Source organism: Scatophagus argus, chromosome 9 (genome assembly GCF_020382885.2).
Source record: "Scatophagus argus isolate fScaArg1 chromosome 9, fScaArg1.pri, whole genome shotgun sequence".
NCBI lineage: Eukaryota > Metazoa > Chordata > Actinopteri > Scatophagidae > Scatophagus > Scatophagus argus.
The window spans coordinates 4,772,206-4,793,726 of record NC_058501.1 but is presented as its reverse complement, the minus strand read 5'-3'; the positions used below and the strand labels follow the sequence as shown (position 1 = coordinate 4,793,726).

The 21,521-nt window shown below is 40.1% G+C and overlaps 1 protein-coding gene across 5 annotated transcripts in view; it reads left to right on the top strand.

The window, feature by feature from the left end:
• The window catches only part of LOC124065358 (vacuolar protein sorting-associated protein 13B-like), a 308,396-nt gene that overhangs the window by 7,668 nt on the left and 279,207 nt on the right, over positions 1 to 21,521 (top strand). For all 5 annotated transcript variants that reach the window (XR_006844394.1, XM_046400672.1, XM_046400674.1 and 2 more), the window contains 3 exons: positions 13,059 to 13,176; positions 19,608 to 19,775; positions 20,989 to 21,170. Coding sequence is in view for 4 of the 5 variants with exons in the window: in XM_046400672.1 (XP_046256628.1) it covers positions 13,059 to 13,176; positions 19,608 to 19,775; positions 20,989 to 21,170 (468 nt within the window). In the remaining variant the exon portion in view is untranslated. The remainder of the gene's footprint in view (positions 1 to 13,058; positions 13,177 to 19,607; positions 19,776 to 20,988; positions 21,171 to 21,521) is intronic.

Below are 21,521 nucleotides of genomic sequence, written 5' to 3'. Positions count from 1 at the left end.
GGTAAACTGCTCCAGATGTTGAAGATGAGGTGTGATCAGCAACGATGGAGAGGAACTGGCTGGACAGCAGTTATGGGGGATCATAACACTCTGAGGCGGTCTTTATTTTTTATGAGACAAAGATAAGGGCTTGGGTTTACCGTGGAGGGCCTTTCTGGTTTTGGCTCAGCTCGCTGCTTGATCTGGGAGTTTTATGGCTGCTGAGTGTATTTGCCACTGATGTGGAGGTTCTGATTGATGCATTGCCTCAAGATGATTTGGGGAGGTGCCTCTGAGACTTGCTGGTTTGGCATATGGTCCAACTAGGATCTTTCTTCTGTTAGATTCCTTCCAAACTATTTTTAGGGCTTTGCACCACCAAACCTCAATGCTCCTAAATAATGGGTAGTACATGTGAATTAGGGAACCCCCTTTCAAAGACTTTAAAAATTCTAAGTAGTTGTTCCATTGCAAATCTACCACCTACTTCATAAAGGGTTTTTATTTTGTCTCAGATGTTAAACAGAAATCTACTGATATGATAGGTGACTTTTTAGTATTGATCAATTACATAGAGTATTAAAACATTTTGACCTTGGATACACAGTTGAGTCCTTGTCATTTATTTATACTCTGGATGCTACTGCTGTAACATGTGGTTTTGCCTCCCAGAGATTAAATCCAAAACCCACTAAATAGGAGATCTGGGATGTATGGACTGTTATCAGCTTCTGGATGTAGACTGTTGTAGCATTCAGTTGTAGTTATGCATTGCTGTCTGGTTTAAATGGAGATATGTAATTCTTGTTGACAGGGTGTGAACGTGTTCTGAAGTGATGATGAGAAGCTGAGGACTATAGTTTTCAAAAATGTCGTTGTATCATCTATAGTGCTATACAGTCCCAGCTGACAGAGTGAACAGTCTATTTGAGCCTGTGCAACTCATCTTTCACAAGTCAGAAAACACAAAGGAAAAAGTTAAACAAGTAAAAGAAAACAGCCTGTGGAAGTTTGCAATCAGATAGCACAAACTGGATAATCTCTGACCCGGTGCCATCCGGAAATCTTGCTTTTGATTCACCGGCTCACAGGGAGCAAATGGCTTACAGAGACTGCCCCATAAATCCGTCTGATCATCAGCTCAGTGGGGCCATGTCTTCAGAACTGAGGAGGCAGAGGGTGAAAACATGGACCTCTGGAGAGTCTGTTTTCCTTGAATCCAGTCCCCCATAGCAGTAACAAAACCCATCTCTGACTGTAAATGATAAAAAGTTGTAAGAGTAATTTTGGCACACTGTGTATTCCCTAGGAAGGTTGGATGCCAGCGCAAGCATTCTGATGAGAGAGAGAATTATCTGAAGAGAATTATCAACAAAACTAGATTTGATATGTGCTTCCGAGTGGCTTTGAAAGAATATATCCAGGTTGGTTCCTGTATGCGTGTTCACATTTGGCCATTTTGTCGTAAAAAAGAAAAAATCAGTATTTCCATCGCTATGAAGATGAAACCTCAAGATTGTTTATAGTTTGTCAGGCCTTCATGTAAACTTGTCCTGAAAGCTCACATCCATTGTTTGTTTTATGACCCATGTACAAATGTCCTCTCTAATAATTTCTGTGTTGATACACAGGGTGCACATAAATCTAATAAACTTTCAACTGTAATGTCAACATTTTTCTTATATTGGCAAGATTGGAATATTTTTCAGACTGCATCTGATTTGCCTGATATCAGACTGAATTGTCAGCTTGTTACTCCCCACGCTTCCGTCTTCTTTTTGACTTTGCCTCCACTCTAATGATTTGCGTGGCGGGGGGGGGGGTCGATTTTCCCTGAGCAACCTCTAGAGATCAGCGTATCTGCTTGAATTTAATGTTGACACTGATGCATAGGTATTGTTTATTTGGACCCAGGCAAGTATTTTATGAAAATGGAGAGAACCTGAGATGAGGGTGCCCACTGTCTTTGTCACATATACTGCACATTGGTAGTCGCAGGCCAACACATTAATTGACAGGATTGTTCAGTCTGAGGAAGGCTTTGATGTTGTATTGATATGGAAATTTTCTGGTCAGTGAGTCTGTGTTTCACACTAAAAAAAGTAAACTTTTTATTCATGTAGTTGTCTACAAACCAAACAAATATTTTCCAACAAAACATGATTCTGGGACTCGAACCAATCATCTAATTCACTATGTTTGTCCCCCCATTCAAGTTCTCGACATAGACATCTCTCTGTTTGGCATTCCAAACTGATTTAAAGCATCTGCAGAAGGCAATGCACAAGTGTGTCATTCCAGCAGAAGGCCTTGCACTCAACCACCACTGATGTGAGTCTGCCAACACTATACAACCCACAGCATTCACTGCTTTGTCTTTGAGGTTTGACAGAGTTTTGGATTCCTGGTTGGATGAGGTTACTTCAGCTCCTCAGACAGTCCTCAGACACAGGAAAGCAGTCGGGGGAAAAATTAAACCCGGCGGCTTCCTGCATCCAGTGAGTCAAGTGGTGATCAATACACTCTGGGCAGGATGCTGCTGCTCCACGGTTTAATCCCTGCTCTCGGGCCATCCGGACTACAGCAATCCCTCAATGGACCTTATTACTTGCTGGGTGCTCTTGGTGATGTTGCAGTCTGGGAAATGATTATCTTGCAATTAAGGCCAATGTTGGCTTTATTAGTAGAAGATACTGTGTTGCATTTAAGCACACTCTTTGCTTAAATCTATGTTAAATCTAAACATGCATCTTAAGAAGTGACTGAATTGAATTAAGGACGATATTTAGCACTTTATGTTGCTTTTAGGATAATGTGTTGTGTGTGAGCTTGACATAACAGGCTTTCATTTCATTCCATTTTGTTTGACTGTTCATGTAATTAGTCCAGCTACATTTATAGAGTTGGACTTTTTTTTCACTTTGGGTGAGAAAGAAAAAGGAGTAACACAGTAACTAGGTGCCTCCATGTGTAATTTCTCAGTGGAGAAAGGTAAGCTTCTATGACTCCATTTTACACAAACTGTGGGTGGTCTGTGTTTTATGTCTCAGGGAGAGTGTGTGCTCCATTTAGCAGACTCTCACCCCTTTGACCTATGAATAATTCCACTCTTATTATAGAAATGATGACGCCATATAAGGCAGGACATTTTAACTGGTAGAATCATCCAGAGCTCGTCGGTAGCAAGCACTTGAGAAGAGTATAAACATTTGATTTTTTTTTTTCCAAAACTAAATTCAGTTTGTAGATTTCTGTTCTATAACACATTTTATATGTAAGACTTGTGATTCCTAAAGCCAGTGGAATACTGATTTTAGTGTGTTGCAGATGGTGTTCCTACTTTGTGTGTTTGTATACGACTTAGATTCCACTTGCCCCAGAGTGTGCAGGAATTGCTAGTTTACTTATATCTTGGCCATCTCGGCCACCTTTAATGTGTGGGTGAGAGCAGAAGAATGTTTTCTGAGTAACTGCACAACGTGTTGCTCTCCCTGATGGGGGAGAAGGAAAAAATGAAACTGTGTGGAGAAGGCACATCTTAAAGCAGTCTGTCACCCAGGATTGACATTGACCACATTGCTTCTTCCAAATTGCCAGCATGATAGGAAATCGCATGCTGTAATTGAGGTATTTGCTCCTAATCAGTTATCAAAACTTTCCAACATTCAGATTTCAAATGTTCAAATCCCATTTTAAATTTCCAAAGCATAGTTTGCTTTTTGATTTTAAAAAAATATGTTAAACTTTTGAAATTTTATTTTTATGATTTGTAAATGTGATTATACCCTGTAAAACTGAGGACACTCTCACTATTAGCTAAAGGCAGGCCTCTTGTTTCATTGATTTGTTATACAAATTTAAGTGGACAAATGAAACGTGTATTGTTTTATTGCACTGATGAAGACAAGAAGAGACCTGAGATCTTAAGACAAGGACTGGGTTGCGGTTCCAAGATGTTATAAGGATGAAATTCCAGTGATTTTTTTTCCCAAAGTGAGAATGACAGTTTTCCATCTATCAAGCAAGCAGATTAATATTGACAGTACCTCAGTTGCTTTGGAACCTGGTATATAAAAGCTATGAAAACATAAAGCTTGCTGCATTCCATTTGCATGCTCAAACCTCCTGCACTAGGGTTTTGGTATTTCTCAACAGTGAGAGAAAGTCCTCTCCCATTTCTCTCTGCTTGATTTATTCTATCTTGCCGGTTTCCGAACATTGATACTCTCCAAGAACACTTAGGCCTCTACAGTTCGTGCCTTCCATTCGCACGTCACATGTACAATTAAATTGTCAGAGTAGCCTCAGCCACTGCTTGGGCTGTTCTTGGAGGCTGGTGCTTGCATTGGTCAAGGGGTGCTTATGTCTTGTATAATGTGTCTAATATTGTCTATGAAACAGTTGGCAAGGCTCAGGATAATGATGGTTCGGCTTTTGATAAATGACTTTTTACATTAAAATCAGATCCTGACTCAGTTCCTGACTTTTCAGCAGCTCACCAAAATTAAAATAAGATCGGAATATCTCTACAGAATCCTCCTCAAAGGTTATTATTTTCATGTCATAAAGGAAAGTAACAGTGGTGTGCTCGAATGGATTAACTACATGATAAATAACTGGCAAATAATAGCCAAATAACAGGGACTGGTTATTATTTAGATTAGGAATTAAGAGGTTAGATTAAAAATTTTGGGTCTGGAATTTCCCCATGTGTGTCATAGTTGACTCAACTAGAATGTGTGTCTTTTTGCACGTGTGTGTGTAAGGGGTCTGTGTGGAGTGTTTTATTGTAGCTAACACATTGCAGTTATTAGCATTAGGGGGTAGCTGTGCCAGCGTAAGCAGCATGCCTCACATGCTCAGCCTGGGCTTGTGGTTAGCTGATGGAGACATCTGAAGGACCAGAGCCTCTCAGATCTAAATCAGGAACAATTCCTCCCTCTTTCCCATTCTCTCTCTCTGTGTCTCCTTCTCTTTTGATTTTCCCCCTTATTTTCCTGTGTTCTCACTCCTATTTTACCTCTTTCCTGTCTACATTTTTCCCCTCTAACAATTGTTTCTCTCACTCTTTTTTCACACTCTTTTTCATTTTCTTCCTCTGTCCCTTTTCCTTTGTGGTATCCTTTTCACCTGCAAGACAACAGTTAGGTGTGTCAGATGCAATGATAATAAAAGTACAGGTCACCAGCTGAAACATACTATGTTCACATTAGGAGGTCACTGGAAATGGGAAAAAAATGGAGACAGCACTAATGTAGACAGTCCAGCCTGGCTCCAAATTCCATCACCTACAGTCCTACATCAGGACTCGCCACTAGCCTGTCTGAATTCCCTTTTTCTTGGCTTTTTATCAGGCCTTGGAATTTGAGTTTCTATGACTTAAAATCCTTTGTTTGAGCAACAATTGTGGAAAACAAACATTGTTGGCAAGGATGAAAGCGCACTGACCTCAGCTCTCCCTCTGCCTTGTAATGTCTTACTGCTGACCTCCTTACTGTTGAGAGGAAATAACCAGCAAAAACGCTGTTTTGCAACAAAGAAACCCATTTCATGCGTGAATACACTAGCTTTGAGATTTACTAGATTAATGGAGAATTATGCACACTTTAACTGGAGCAGGAACAGCTACTGTACCGTAAACACAAGATTTGCTGGTATTACTTGAGGTTGGCTTATAAGACTAATGAAAATATCTTGGGGTTTAAACCAATACCACAGAATGTAGTAAGTCCATAGTAGAGCTGAAACGCACTCAAACGGGTCAGATTTAGTAATGGACAACAGTGACACTGATTGGTTCATGTTACTGAGATGTTCAAGGAAAGCTGTAAGGTTTGACTCTTGGCACTTTATAGCTAAGGTGGTTTTACTGTGTGGCATTTAAATCAAATGCAGAGATGTTTTGCTGTTACTTAGTACTTTTACTGCAACCTCAGCCAATCGTGTCCTCTCTGGTGAAGATAATGTCAGATCAACAGCTGAGCAAGAAGTCCAAAAGAAATACCGAGTGGTCTGAAGCCATCCTGTTGCTCCTTGTGGGGCTGGTCCGTAACTGGGATTCCTGTTTGTCTTTGTTATTATTCTGGACCTGTTGGAGCCAGATATTAAACATAGCCAGTTTGACTTGGGTACAGCGGAGGCACTCTTGGCAGAGACTTCCAGCATGACATCACTAATGTTGTTGTTGTGATTCATCCCGCTTGAGAGGGAAATAGTTTTGTAATTGTGTATTCTCCTTTTGTATCCCCACTCCACCCCCACCCCCTTTAATGAACATGCTATATTTTTGGGCTTCTGAAAGAAAGAATGAGGCATATGTTTGGAAAATTAACCCAGTGCTTTCAGAGTTTGCAGGGATGAAATGTGCTTAGTGACACTTCTGGTATTACAGACCTTCTAATCCAAAGAAATCCCATAAGTCTGTCTATTCTCTTTTGTGATTTGGGTAATCACAAAATTACACACAAATTACAAATAATTCATTTAACTAGAAAGAAAATAAGATTCAAATAAACCAGGATTGTGTGTGCCGAGTTAATGCGCAGTATGTGCTGAGTAGTAGTACTTAGTTTCACAAAATGCAATTGACTTAGAAAAGATTTTTATTTGATGATATTTCATGGTAGCTTTACTTTGGATATTAGGAAGCAGTAGATTCATTTTATCTGTACATTTCATAATTGCTGTTGTTGTAGTTTGTTAAGTTGTAGTTTTAATTGAATTTCACCATGTGTTATTGGATTTTTCATAGAAACACTTAAAATTCCAAAATCATTACAAAGGTTTTTTTTTGGTTGATTATTTTGTAAAGCTTCAGAAACTACATAATTTGTGCTTTCTCCATTACACTGATCTTACACTGACTCTCACTTTATTTGCCCAGAAAAAGGAATACCCCACTCAGTTGAAATACTACAGCACATTGTGTACATTTCATGACTGTAATATTTCATTAATACACTACATGCATTGTACATGGAGATTTTCTTTCCCAGTAGTGGATTTAATTACTTGACGAGAGAGAGAGAGAGAGAGAGGGAGACCACATTTTTGTAATGAGCTGTTTTCATTGAGATAATTATTCAGAATGTCACATGATGTGATATTCATCTGGGTTCATTTCGGGCTCTAATCCCCCCAATCTGCCATGGATTCCAGCTGCACAGCTCTGCTGTGTTTTTAGAGTATGGGTCTTTACATTTAGGCATTGTGTGAGACTGTGTACGTGCATTTGTGTGTGGTGTTGTATGAAAGCATACTTGAGTGTAAGTTTAGGTGTTTTGATATCTATATACAAATTGCAGAGTATAACAGTAATGTTAAGAACTTTGTGTTTTGAATATAAGGGAGAGTGTGTGAAATTCTGTCCTCACAGCTTAGGCTGGCAGCAGCCTTTTCTAGTTTACCTCTGTTTGAGGAGAAAATGAAACCCCTGTCTTTAATCATGGTGTAATGGCTTTCTGCATTTGTTACAGTTTCATTAAAAGCCCATTAGCAGCTAATTTTTAGTTGAGCTGATGGATGTGTTCGAAGCCAAGAGACGTTAAAGAAAAGGTAATTTGAGTCAACTGCGATGAGCTCTTTTCTCTTCAGTTTACATTCCAGTGGAGTCGTCATCAATGGGTCGAGCAGCTTAAGTGTAAAAGAAGTGGCTGCATACCATTTGACATTACTGGAACAATCCCAAACTGTGACTGTATGTTTGAAACCACTTGAGCCACTTTTCAAGTTTCGTTCCTGTTGTTGCCAGCTGGAAACCATTCTTATGAGAACTGGGGTCATCACCGTTAAATGGAGCTTTAGACTAGCTGGTCATATAGGAGATGAAAAGGTCTAGAATAAGCATAAGGATGAAGAGGACGTTGTCAAACTACGTTTGTGTCGGTAGTTTTTAGAAGCAGAAGATGGACAAATGAAAATGAATTGGATGATGAGGAGGAAAGAATTAGGACAGGTGGTGGGACAAAAATGATCTAATTAAGAACATGAGGAGGAGAGAGCACAAGCCATTGAACAGACAGATTGCTTTAGTGTGGTGAATGTGGAGTGTGTGTATCACATTAGCAGTCAGTGTTTTCAGTGTTGTTCTAGAAAAAGAAACTGAAATCTATCTCATCCAAAGTGTGTCCTTGGAAGTCACTATTAAAGAGCTTTTCTATTTATGTTTCAAGAAAGTTATATGGCAAAATGTGTTGTCGGTGAGTGTATCTGAAGTAGGAGGGAGGAGGTCTGATTGCTGAATCCTCCCCAGGGATGGTGCTCTGTGGGCCCTGACATGGGGGACAGGGCCTCCGCTTGTCAGACCCAGTGTGTACCTCTGTGTTTGTGTGTGTATATGAGTGATTGAGGAGGGGGGGGGGCTTTGTCTGAGATAAGGAGCTATTGAGTTTCCTTCATTTATTTTTTCACTCCATAGGCGTTCGCTCTCCACTGCCTGGCCTCCAATCTCTGTGCCTGCTGCTTTGATGTCAGCATGAGTTCGCCAGCAACCTGCAGAGGAAAAACAACAATAACAAAGAGTGTGTTTATCCAGCAATGGTCCTCTGCATGTTCTCATTAATCTGCTGAAACTGTGTGAAATTGACCAGTTTTAAAAATGTTTGGGTTTCAAAGATCAGGCAGTTGCAGGCAGGCAGTCTGACTATGACTCGAAGTCGACTTCAAATTCCTGCCAGCATTTTTTCCCTGTGTGCTCAACTGAAATTGAAAAATAGTTTTGTAATTTGTGGAGAAAAAAAAGAAAATGACAGAAGAGACAAGAAAGAGAACCATAACAGCACTCTTTGCGCTGTGCAGTGTACTTATTGTTTCCAGTAAAAACTGTGACAGTATGAAATTATTTAAAGTATATGTTGAACTTATATTTTAAACAGTTTGAACAGATTCCTAGAAGCAATATCAATTTAAAATAAAATTGAATTGGGCAACTGAAGGCATTATGTCCTATTAGGTGTTGTCACATCACATTGTTTAAATTTCTGCTTGCTGTGACCTGAAATGGTCCACTTACCAAAAGAAAGTATTTTTTTCCCCCAAGTTTAACTTATTCGCATCACAGTTTACATATAAATTACATTGCCAATGGCAGTTAAGATTTTAGTGGTTTCTGGTATCTGTGAGTCATAGCTCGTTTGTTTGTACTGGGGGAACTGTGACAGTATCTGTAGAGGTGCTGTTTCTAATAGCTGGAGGTGGTGGCGGAGTTCAGCTAATGTGTTGAGCAGCTCAGATGTGGGTCGACCCTCCAGACGGGCTCAACACACTGCCTTCTGCTCCCTGACTGAGCCAGACGTCTGCAGGGGGGACAGAGGTCAGGCCTGGCCTTCCTGTGCCCTAACCCTCCATGGGTGCCCACTTACCCTCTGAGTAGGGGGTCCCCCTCGCCTGTCAGTCACACTGCCAGGACCTGCTCCTCTGTTCTAGTCACATTATCTCCCACTCTTTTTCACTCTTGCTATTTCTCAACTACTCTTGGTCTCAGTGTCTCACTTTATCTCACTGTTATTTTTTCCACATATGTCTTTGTCTCTTGTCCCGCTTTTCCTTTTTTTGCTACCGTCATCTTTGGTCAACAGCTGAGTTGACATGCCTGCAGGGGAAGCAACCCCCCTCTCCCTTTTCCTGGTCCTTCTGTCTTTCTCTCCTTCTCTGTCCCACTATCCCTCCCTGCCTGTCCTGTGCCCTGCCGTGGCATTGGAGGGATCAGTTTACCCGGCAGCAGCTGAGGCAGGCTTCATTTGTCCCAGGGCTTCCCTCTGAAAAGGCATTTTTTTTCCTCTGGAGAATTGTTCACTGCCCACGGTGACATTGAGCGCTTAATTGCGATATTTCCAAATTTGGCAGTCTTGTTCTGTAGTGGCAGTTTGAGTTGTTGAACTCAATGTACTCTTGGCCTGCCAGGATAGGCATTCCTTTATGTATAGATATGAGAGTCTACATGGGAAGGGGGCTGTATCTGATTCTAATGTGCTCTAGTATTGTATTGTGATGTAAACTAAACAGCTCATCATGTTAAATATCTCCAAAGGGCTCATTATAAACTTACCTCATCTTAAAATAACCTTTTATTTCTATATTATTGTATCATTATTATTATTGTTGTTATTGTTGTTCGTTAACAAACTCTGATTAATGAGCAACAAATTTGCATCTTATTATTTGCCAGTCTCTTTTCTTTGGAACCTTGATGAAGTATTTATTATTCCTCTTCTGTTTACTGATTCCCACCACTCACTGATGGGAAAAGAACTGCTTGCATAGTGCAGCTCTACCGCAAAGACCTTTTCTGAAGTAAAGTGTAAATATTTCTGCCAGAGTCTCTCTCGTCTCTTTTGGCAATTGCGTGTTTACTTTACCGCACTGAGGGATACTTGCTTCTCTGTCAGTGTGTCCAAAGCTCAAATTATATAAAGTATGTTTAAAACCTAATCTTCATTACTCAACCCTACAGAGAGAAAAGAGTTCATTGTCATTAAATAGCGTCAGAAGCAGGAAATGTGTGTTAATTGTGTGGGGTATGTGTATGTACAGTGTGCACAGCGTGCGACTTGACTGTAAGGTGTGGCTGTGGGTTTTCATTTGCTCATTTGAGTATGTGTGAAAGTGTGTGTGCATGGAGTAGCAAAATATATTTGGTTTTGACACCCTCAGTGTTTACATTAGTCAGGATAAGGGGTGACTCCTGAGACACTCTGCCAAGCTGATCCCCTGTTTAAATGCTAAACATATGTGATCGCCTCCTTTCTTTGTCCATATTGTCTGACTAACATACCACCCGGGTGGACTGTGAAGGTTACAGTGCTGCACTAACCCCTAATCAACGCCATACTGGGGGTTAACTCATTCATTTCATTCATTTCATTTCATTTATTACAAATACTCACTGTGCAATAATAATTACATATGTATATATGCTGACTGACTTTTTTATACAAACTACCTCACTTTCAAGTACTTTTTACTGCATATTTATTTGTGTATATATTATATTTTTTACTTTTTCTTTTATAAAGAATATGTCGGTAATTCCTGCTATGCTTGAGCCACTGTACCGAAATTTCGTTTGTGATGAAAATCCAAATGACAAATAAAGAAAGTCTAAGTCTAAAAAAAAGTCAACTCTCCACCTTTTTCCTGACTTCTCTATTTTTAGAATGGTTCTAATGTGTTTTGTTTCTCCTCTTCATTTCTTTTTAACATCCTCTTTTGCAGGCTTATGTCTCCTGTGAATATGAATATGAGGTATTTGTTCAATTATATGTAGCAGTTGTAGAGGAGTAGAACTTTAGCTGTAGTAGTCATAGTAGTCTTTTGTGCTTTGACTTTGAGGTAATAGTTTGTTCCCCTGTATTCTCCAAATTGATAATATTTGCCCTTCGTTTGTAAAAAACTTTTTTTGACAAGTTTTAGTTCCTCCCAAAGCTTGGAAACAGGACAACAGGTTCTCTGAAACTTTGAAACAAATGATGAAGACCCTCTGAAGAAAGTGACAATCTGTAAAGTCAGTCTCTTTATTCTCAAAGGGGCTTCTCCAGGGTTTGTCACTTTATGACTTCAGCTATGAAAGCAGTGGTATTAAGCTTTAAGTTTAAGACAGTGTTGCTAAAAATTCAAGGATTCAAGGAGCTTTATTGTCATTTCACACACGTAGAACATGAGTGGAACGAAATTAGTTTCCCCGGTCCCGGTATGAGCCCAATTGCCTAACAAAATAAATATAAATATAAACAACGCTATATAATATAAAAACAGTAGAATATAAAGGAAGAACAGTAGATGATATAAACATCAGTGTAAACAGTATAAACAGTAGTGCAAATGGCTGAAAGGGTAGTGCAAAATGACAGTAGTGCAATGGGAGAACAGAGAGTTCTGTGCAAATGGCTGCATTGTGCAAAATGTTCCATTCTCAGCATTAACTCAAAGGGAACTCCCTTTTACATTCTTTATTTTTGTGGCTTTGCTAAAGTTAAAATTGCAATTTTTTCAGCTCTAGTAAAAATTCCATATCTGTCAGTTCTTTAACCCCTTGACTGTTTGTCCTCGTGCCGCTATTTTTTTAATTGCACATCATGTCTTACTCACAGAGCACTCATTCGGCTGAGGCACTCTTCAAGCTGAGCTAATAAATAACAACCTCATCCTGAATCTTGGCTCATTTTGTTTATCTTCAGGCTCATCTCTGAAGGGGATGTCCATTTCATCGTCATTCCTACACACACAGACACACACGAATGCACACACGCACGCACACACACACACACAGATCTTGTACTTGCATTCCTGGGCTTAACAGGCTGCTGGTCTCTGAATGCAGATGACATGTGCTGTTGTGGAGGAGAGACCTTCACCCCTCTCATCCAAGGACCAGAGTTTATTTGTAGAGCTCATGGAGATGGTTGTTAAATGGGGATGGGAGGAAGGTTAGTCTGAAGGTTTGGTGTGAAGGAGGGCTCAAAAACAGTGGTGTATGGTAGATGCTCTCTTAATCCCTGCTCTGTTCAGTGAGCACACGACCATGCAAGAAAATAAATACTCCACGCCAGTAATTTGATTACCCTCTATAACAGAGTTGTTAAATTAGACTGGTTATATTTTCCCCTGTTCATGTGAATTGCTTGATAATCAATCCTTCTTCTGTGTGGGGAGATGTGTGCTAGCCTGCCAGCTAATAGGGATAAAAATTCAGCTGTTGTTTTGGCTGTGATGAATTGAAATGTCGTCTCAACACAAGAACTATTCTTTGAAGCCATTGCACAAACAAAATGTCACCCCATTTTGTATTGAGTTTACTGTCTGACCTCTATGGTGCATGTGTAGTAAAACACTTGACTAAGCAGTTGATACATGTAAAGAATTATTCGACAAATAATAAGTTGTTTACCCTGATTGCAAACTGATTATTATAATCAAGATAACCTGATGATACATATGGATAAATTAAGTAGTACTTTATTCTGGTTATAAATGTAATAACTGTCCTAGGGAATGTAAATTCAGCAGTTCAGTAGAGCTGTGTAGAACGCTGTTTTTACTTGACTACCTGTTGTCACAGGCACTCTTGTTTGTTTTTTCATCAGGATGAGCACGAGAGTGGCTCTAGCTCCACCAGTCGTAGTGTCTCAGACAGCTCCAAGGCTGTGGCCAAGCCCCGCCGCCTCCAACAGGCTGCCCCTAGCGACCCCGACCTGCCACCAGGTGAGTGATGACCCTGGGGCCAGTGAGGCTATTCTACCCCCCCCCCAGCTCAGAAAATGACCGCCAGGATAGGCGGGGGCCTCAGTGGGGGAGGACGGGCCCACAGAGTGGAACCGAGATTAGGACCTATTCACACTACAGGGAAACCACTGTTTTTCCTTCTGGCCATTAAGAATTTTATAGAGACAAATTAATTGGTTTTAATTGGTTTCTACCATTGGCTTGGTAGTAGCCAAATGCCTGCAGTGGTAAATGTCAGATTCATATGTAGTCAATACACTCTGTTTGCACCATGAAAAGCATTATTTTTGAGATGTGGGGCACTGCATTTTTGACCAGTGTAAATCAGCCAGAGCGAGTGTGGGGGATGTGTCTGTGATAAATTACATAGAGATGTCTCTTATCAACAAGGCCACTTGACCACATACCTCCTACAGGGCCAGGGATACCATGCCTGTCTTTCTTTAGCACTTTACTGCACCTCACAAAGAGTGGCCTTGTTTGACTGGCTGGATAATGGCCTTTTAAAATATTTATTTTATCAATTTCACTTACTGGAAACAGGGAAACCTACATGGGCATCATATTAGCTGGTAAACTTCTTGGTCTTTATGTTGGCACAGACTGTATAAATTGTTATTTAAACTTGTTTAAATCTTATTTAAAAAAATAAATAAAATGCTCCACAAACACTTCATAAAAGTTATCTAAGAATAAATAGAACCAATGAAAAGTTCAAGATGTGTTGAAACAAAGAGCAAAGGCAATAAAGAATGTTGCAAATGGGAGACTAAAATAAAAAAGAAAAATGATTTTTAGAGGGAAAAAAATGAAGAAAATGAAAAGAGAGCGGTGGGAGTCTTGAGCTTTAAGAGGTAGGACGCAGTCTAACACCCAACCACAGGGCTCACTCCCAGAGCCCTAGTATGCATGAATATCTGAACCTACTCTCCTGGCTGGTTGTATCTGGGGAGGATCCTTTTCCAGGCCTGACGTTATGAGATAATATCTTTCCCCAGCTGTTAAAGCAGGGTGCCTCACACCCCAGCATCTCCCTTTGGGCCTGCCTCCAACTGATCTCCCAGGTGTGTTTGCGTATGTGTGTGTGTGTGTGTGTGTGCGCGCGCATGTGCCCGAGTGTATGTTTTTCAGTGTATCTGTGTTCATTTGTGTGCACACCCCACACTATTCCAGCAGTGGACCTTGTTTCAACCCATTACAGCCAGTAGAGACAACTATGAGGTCAAAGGTTGCAGCACCTCAATAACAGCAAGGAAGCAGATGAATGCTGTAATCCCAGCCTTCCTTATTAAAAGGTAAAGGTTAAAAGGTAGATGAAGTAAAACTAACCTGCTATGACTCAGACAGAGGATGTTGTCCTAAGAATAAGATACAAAACAAATCTGTCAGCAGTCTAAAATGTAGTTAACGGATATTTCTTAGAAGTGAGGACACTGCACAGAATTTCATGGCAGTGCGCACAGACTTTTTTGTAGACATTTATTAGTCTTGCATACTGGTATGAATACAGATGTTGTCCCGAGTACCTATTTCTTTTCTTTTTCTTCCCCAGAAAATATCTATGGTCTTCATGACCTTGTAATGTTATCCATACTGTATATCCTCAAATATACTACAATACAGGCTGCTGCCACCGCTGTCTGACCCAGTTTCTGTTTTGATGCTACTACTAAAGAGATGTGATGACACCAAAGGCTGATATTTTGAAATCCTTTAATGAATACTTTTCACGTGTGCACATTGTGGGTATGTCAGTTGTCAAAAATGCCCTGTTTGCACTTCTTAAAACACTGCTAACTGTGCTGTGTTGTCAATGAATGAACAACGAGGAGAGCATGAGCATATACAATAAACAAGTAGCCTCCAATTTCAGTTAATAAGTAATGGTGAGTTGAAAAAATTGTGAAGCATCTATTTTAGCAGGTTAAACAAACCTCTTCAGTGCTGCTGTTGTGGCTGCATTTTAACTTGAGTATTTTGTTCCTGCTGTGGTTAAAGAGAGGCTGTCAAATGCTTGTTCAAAGCTTCATGCCATAACTCTGACACTCCTCTTATATAATGCGCTATGTGACCATACAACAATTTATAGGAATGTAAGTAAATATAGGAAACCATTAAAAGAAAATTATATGTTCATTTAATTTTGTGTTTTTGTAAAATATTCATTATAATATAACATGAAAAAGATTGCACTCACTCTTGAAAAATAAAAGAAACATTAGAGGATGGTTGGTGGATTGGTATTTGAAACAAAACCAGGTGATTGGGACATTACTTTTTTTTATTATTATTGTTATTATTATTATTTTAAAACCACACACTTCCAAAATTTCGCTCTTCAGTGTCTCTGTCTCAGAAGTCAGAGATTGACACGTACAGATGTGTGACAATAGGTTGTAGGAGAGTGTGTGCATTACTGAAGACCTGTTAGCAGTTAGACCATCGCAGGACAATGGCTAGTCTTGCCTCTTTGTCAGCATCTACGTCGACAGACCTCTGCATTACGTCTGCTTCCCTCCCCTTCAAAACAACCAAAACAAAACACCGGCCGACACTAAAAAGCAGCCACCAGCAATTACCCAGTCATTTGGCCCTAAGCTCTCACATACTGAATGAATTTATCTTCCCTGTTCTCCCTGTGGTGGAAAATAGTGATGTTAATTCATATGCCATGGGATTGGTAGCCACACAAAGACCAAAGACCAAGTGCTTCCACCTTGGGCGATTCTGTGAGTGATTATGTTTACTGCTGCTTGTGGGGGACCAGCGGCCACCGTTTGTGAGAACTGCATTTCTCTGTTTGAGGGGATTCCTACTTTGGCTCTCTTCACACTGCTGCAAATGTGTTTTGCTTTACTTGAGTTCAAAGAGATTTAATAGTGGCAAGTCTTGCTTTGAGTCTAGTGCTACCTGTGAGTTGGATGGATCAAAGTCATACCCAAGAATTACAGTTTCAAAGCTGAACTTTCCAAAACAAAGGTTTTTATGTTTTTCCAAATGTCTAAGAACATGTAGTATGACATGTCTGCAGTATGACAGTTGCTCTTGCTAAAGAAAGCTCACACTGTGATGGAGACACACAATGTCTGATACAGAATTACTTTGAATTTCTTGGCAAATCCTTTCTTGTCATGAGGCAACCTGTGTTTTGGACATGTGATTTGTGTATAGTTATCAACTTTTTACTGTATGTCAGTCTTTTCTGTTTTTCCATTGGTAGCTCTCCTGTTCTTCCCTATTAAAGTGTTACAATGAGTTAGACCACACAATATGGATACTGAATTCCAGTATTAACAATTCTTATTTTATTTAATAATTATTCTCAGACCAAATTTTCATCCTGACCTTTTAAGATAACAACTATTGCTTGGAAGGGGTTGCTGTTTCACACCCTGTCACAAGTGCACGCAATACTCATTAAATGTGTGTGCTTGTGTTGCTTTGCGTGTGTCACAGAATTGCACATGCATGCATTGTTGAGCGAGTATGCATGTGATTGGAGCAGAGTGAGATTTACATTGACTCACTCCTGAGATAAATCTGTGGTCCAGTGCTACTGCTGTCCTGGTACTGGGGCCTTTGCTTAGAAAACAAATACAGCAGCTGTTCTGGTATTACTGGAAAATGCTACTTATGGCTAGAGAATATCCCATACTGGTAAAAGCTAGCGCTTTCTCCAACTGGAGCTTTCTTCTGTTCTGGAGACCTGCTGTACCATGCATTGGGTTGGGTTCTGTGAATCTACAGTTTTACAATAAGAAGCCCTAGAGCTAATTGAATGGTCAACATAATTAAGTGGCTCATGGCATTAGTGATAGTAACCTTGTAATAATATAGGCTTGCAGTGTTTCCATGGTCCTGCAGGAAACTTGCCTAGGTGGAAGTGAGATCATTTTAACAATATGTTTATGTTGCTGCTGTTTTATATTTTGCAGATAAAAGTACTTGTAGCTGCTGTATGTATTCTCTTGACTACATTGCTCACAGAACTAATTACATAACACAGCAAGACAAACTTAGAGTACCTTTATTGTCTGATGGACTTGTCAGTCTTTCTCTCTGTGGCTAATAGCTGGCAAGGCTGATAGCTGCTAATACTTTCCATATATAGGAAAAATAGTCAGCTTGGACAGTATAGTGTTTCTTTCCTGTATTACACAGAAGAGAGTTGGCCTGTTCTGAGATCACATAAAGGAGCTGGTTTTTCCAGTCATTTTATGGTTGAACAGTTTTAAGTGGGCTCCTTCCCTGTGGGCCGCAGCACAGGTGCTGGCTGTGTCAATTGTTTACAGAGGTTCAGAACAGCGCGATGGCTCGCAGAGAGATGGATTGGGGCCCTGGACTTGGTGCGAGGCAAGAAGAGGTATAACAAGTGTAAGAGAGTGCAAGAGAGAAAAAGAGACGCTCTGACACGGGTAAATTAGATCCAGAGAGGGAAATAGCAGGGGGTAAAGTGCTGGTTTTACTGCCCAGGCTGCAGGTGCGACAGCAGCTTTCTGACTGACCCCAGAACCACAGGCACGCATACATGCACACGCAGCCACATTCATGCACGCAAGAGAGCAGCCAGGCACACACTCATACTCAGACAGGCACATGCATGCATGCCAGGCCACGTACAAATGTCACGAACACACATCGCGTTTGAGTTTAGTTTACATTATGTCATCCTCTCTTCCTGCCGCTATGTTTGGTCAGGCAAGAAAACTCTAGAGAATTTTGTCAATTGGATTATGCTAATGTGTAGTCAGACCTGTGTACAAGTGGCAGAACAGTTAACCAATTCATATAAAATTTTCATCAACAGCACCATTTAGTTCTGCCTAATTATCAGTTCTTAAGCCCCGGGCCAGCCATGTAGATACAGGAAGACAAACATTTGGTTTGGAATATAAGGGAAAAGCCTTAAAGGTTTATATGTTTTAACTTGTAGCTGTGTTTAACAGTACATGGGAGGAATGAATAATGCCATTGGTCCTGTGGTTAGGACGATTTATTGCTGTATATTTTCATATTTTATGGTCGAAACTCCCCTGTCTGTAGTATTTTAAGTTCTTTCTTACTTCGTTGAGTAATGACCTTACCATGTATGTTTTCCTGCGAAGCTTCTGTTTCTGGGCGTCACTATGCCTATTAGGAGGTACTGGTAACACTGCAGGATGGCTCCCCCAGCTCTGCTGAAATACAATCTATCGGACTACTCTTTCTCTCCTGCTTGTTCTTGGTTACGACAACCCTCAAAGCTGCCAGCTCCCACCTTTCACCCTCACCAATAATCTATTTCTATACTCCTACATTTCTACTTCTCTTAATTTGTACATGGTTGATTTTTCTTGACTTGCATATCGTGTTATGCATTCAGGTTTTTAAAGCAAGTGATGAGTCCACTTATGACACCATAAAATGAATGCATGTGACATACATGTATACATTTTATTTATACATTTAAAATCCAAGAATTTAGTTTGATTACACTCCCAATAACTATATCTTGTATAAATATGTGTGAAGTCCTGTACTTTGTGTGAGTGAATCCATGTTTGTGCCAATGCTTGTGTATGTTTACGAGAACACGCAGGCTCCTCAGTAGTTTAACGGGCTTGGGAGGGATATGTGTGAGGCAGCATATGCATAGTTTTGGTTAAACTGGACTGTGCACGTGAGAGGAGAGAAGAGCTCTGCAGAGATTCATAAATTCACCCAGGATTTGTAGCACTGCTCAGGCAGGGTGAGAAGCAAAAATGTTTTCTTATGGATATTTAGCTCCTTTCGCTGGACATGTTCAAGGGATAGACTGTGGAGAAAAATAACATGTCAGGACCTCCTCTTATTTACGAGTCTATCAGGGTGGCAGTGGTCAGTGGTACTGAGCCAAGTCTTTCAGGGTATGCGGCTCTGGAATTTAATCTTTTTCTGTGTCTCATCATTAAAGATATAGTATGTGAGATTTCTGCATTAAAATGTCTAAAAGCAACTAGACCTTTGTTAAATATTTTGTTGAGTAGTGTACTTCTGTTATTCCAACAGTTTCCCACAGTGAAATCTAGAAAAAAAACTGTCACCTGTTGCAATAACTTCCAGGACACAGTCCGAGATAGGGGAAGGTAGCAGGTGAAAGTGCCCAAGCTTAACATGAATAAAACTTATTATTACTTGTTAGATTATTCCTAAATCCATGAACATTTCTCCCTGAATCATATCATGGTTGTTAAACAGCAAAGACTCCCATGAGCCCTCCTTACTTCACTACCTCATCAAACTACATCTTTTGTTTTTGTTATTTTGATTCAGTGGCATACATTCTAGTAGATATGCTAATAAAACTTCTATGCCCTTGTGTGTATGTGTGTGTCTTTGGAATTACTGTGGGTTTTAACATATTTCTCATATGTTCGCTTATGTGTTTGTAGGTTACGTACAAAGTCTGATCAGACGTGTGGTGAACAACGTGAATATTGTGGTGAACAACCTGATCCTCAAGTATGTGGAAGATGACATCGTGCTGTCGGTCAACATCACCTCAGCAGAGTGCTACACTGTAGACGATATATGGGAGAGGGCCTTCATGGACATCACTGGTGAGCAATGGCTGCTTACATTCCTTGCTAGTAGGATTAACTAGTAAATCCACTGAGACAAGAACCTATAAATTACAGTAAGTGTTTAATTTTGTTAGTTCAAACTAAGGTCAAACAGACATATCAGTTCAGGCATATCTGTTTGTATAAATGCCCAAAGTCAGATGCCAGGCTAGTCTGATATTCAGACAATCGATAAACTCCCCAGCCTGATTGGAGCATGTATACATCCAATACAGAGTGGTCTTTGGCACCGAAAGGAGCTAAAATTTAAATCTGCAAATGATGGATGAGTTGAGGGATTTTAAACCTAAGAATTCCATTTCTAAATAAAACAGTAATTGCGTCTGACTGATGACAGCACTCCTCATGTGCTGTGTTTTAATTCATTTGAGGTAGAGACGCTAGTTGTTTGTAGGAAAGAGTGAGGATGTTAAAGCAAGCTGCTGATTCATGTTGGAACACCTGCTGAGATCAAAATAATATCCAAACCTTCCTGCAGCATTCACTGCAAAGGGTTTCTGTTTATTGCAATTTAAATGGTGTGCATAATACAAACTCCTGGATTTCTCGGGTTACCACCAGAGAATTACTATTATTTTAAACTTGAACTACCATCACAACCTTGAGGAAAGAACAGTTTTTTCATAGGGACGGAGAAATCATGATGTGTTCATAGTTTTCACTGTGGAATTTCTTCTTAAGGGTGCCTTATTTCAATATTAGAAGTAAGTAATGTCTCCAGCCGTAGTTACTGGCACTGTTGAGAGGATGAAATAATTCTGGAAATGATGAGTCCTCTTATCAGTCTGTCAGGGGTGAGTGAGTCAGTGACAGCTGAGAATCTCAGGATGTGTGATCATCCAATACACACACACACACACGCCACAGATTTCACACACACACACACGACATGAAACAAACCATTTGGTTGTACCTCCTGTTAATGTCATATTACATAACAGCTCTGTGATGCCTGCTTAGTGTCATCGCCCATGACTTCCTAGATCACAGATAATGAGGCCTTAGTGTCAGACTCTGTGTGTGTGTGACTGTATTTGTTTGTGTTTAGTGATACCTCTCTGCAGCTGTATATTTCTGTGTGAGCATACATGTCTATTGCATGCATATTGACAGGTTTGGTTAGTGTCAACGTCTTAAATGCAGTGCAGAGTTATCTAAATTAATTTTGTTTTGTTTATTCTCTCTGAAGCTCCAGAGCTGGTGCTCAGGAAAGTGATCAACTTTGCTGACTGTACTGTGTGCTTGGACAAGCGGAATGCCAGTGGCAAGATCGAATTTTATCAGGACCCTCTGCTGTATAAATGCTCCTTCAGAACACGCCTGCATTTTACCTACGACAACATCAATTCCAAGATCCCATCTGTCATCAAAGTGAGCATCTCCAGATTTACAATAACCTGATAACTGCGGTTATGCTTTATATGGGTTATGTCATTTTGCCATTAGCCGAACATTTCACACACATCCTAGTGAAAGAAAAGTTCACATTTGTCATAGCAGCTTACAGTCATACGAGGAACGTGTCACTTACTTTTGTTAGGTTAGCTCTTCTCAAATCAACAGCAGGATAATGACTCATATCAATCCTTTGTTCTACACCTCCGCACTTGAGAATCATTCTCCCGTTAGCTTAGTTTCAAAACAATAGTTACAGTTTTGTTTAGAGATAAAGTACTTCTCCCACTAAAGAATCATCACAGTCATTTTTCTACTAGTTGTTAG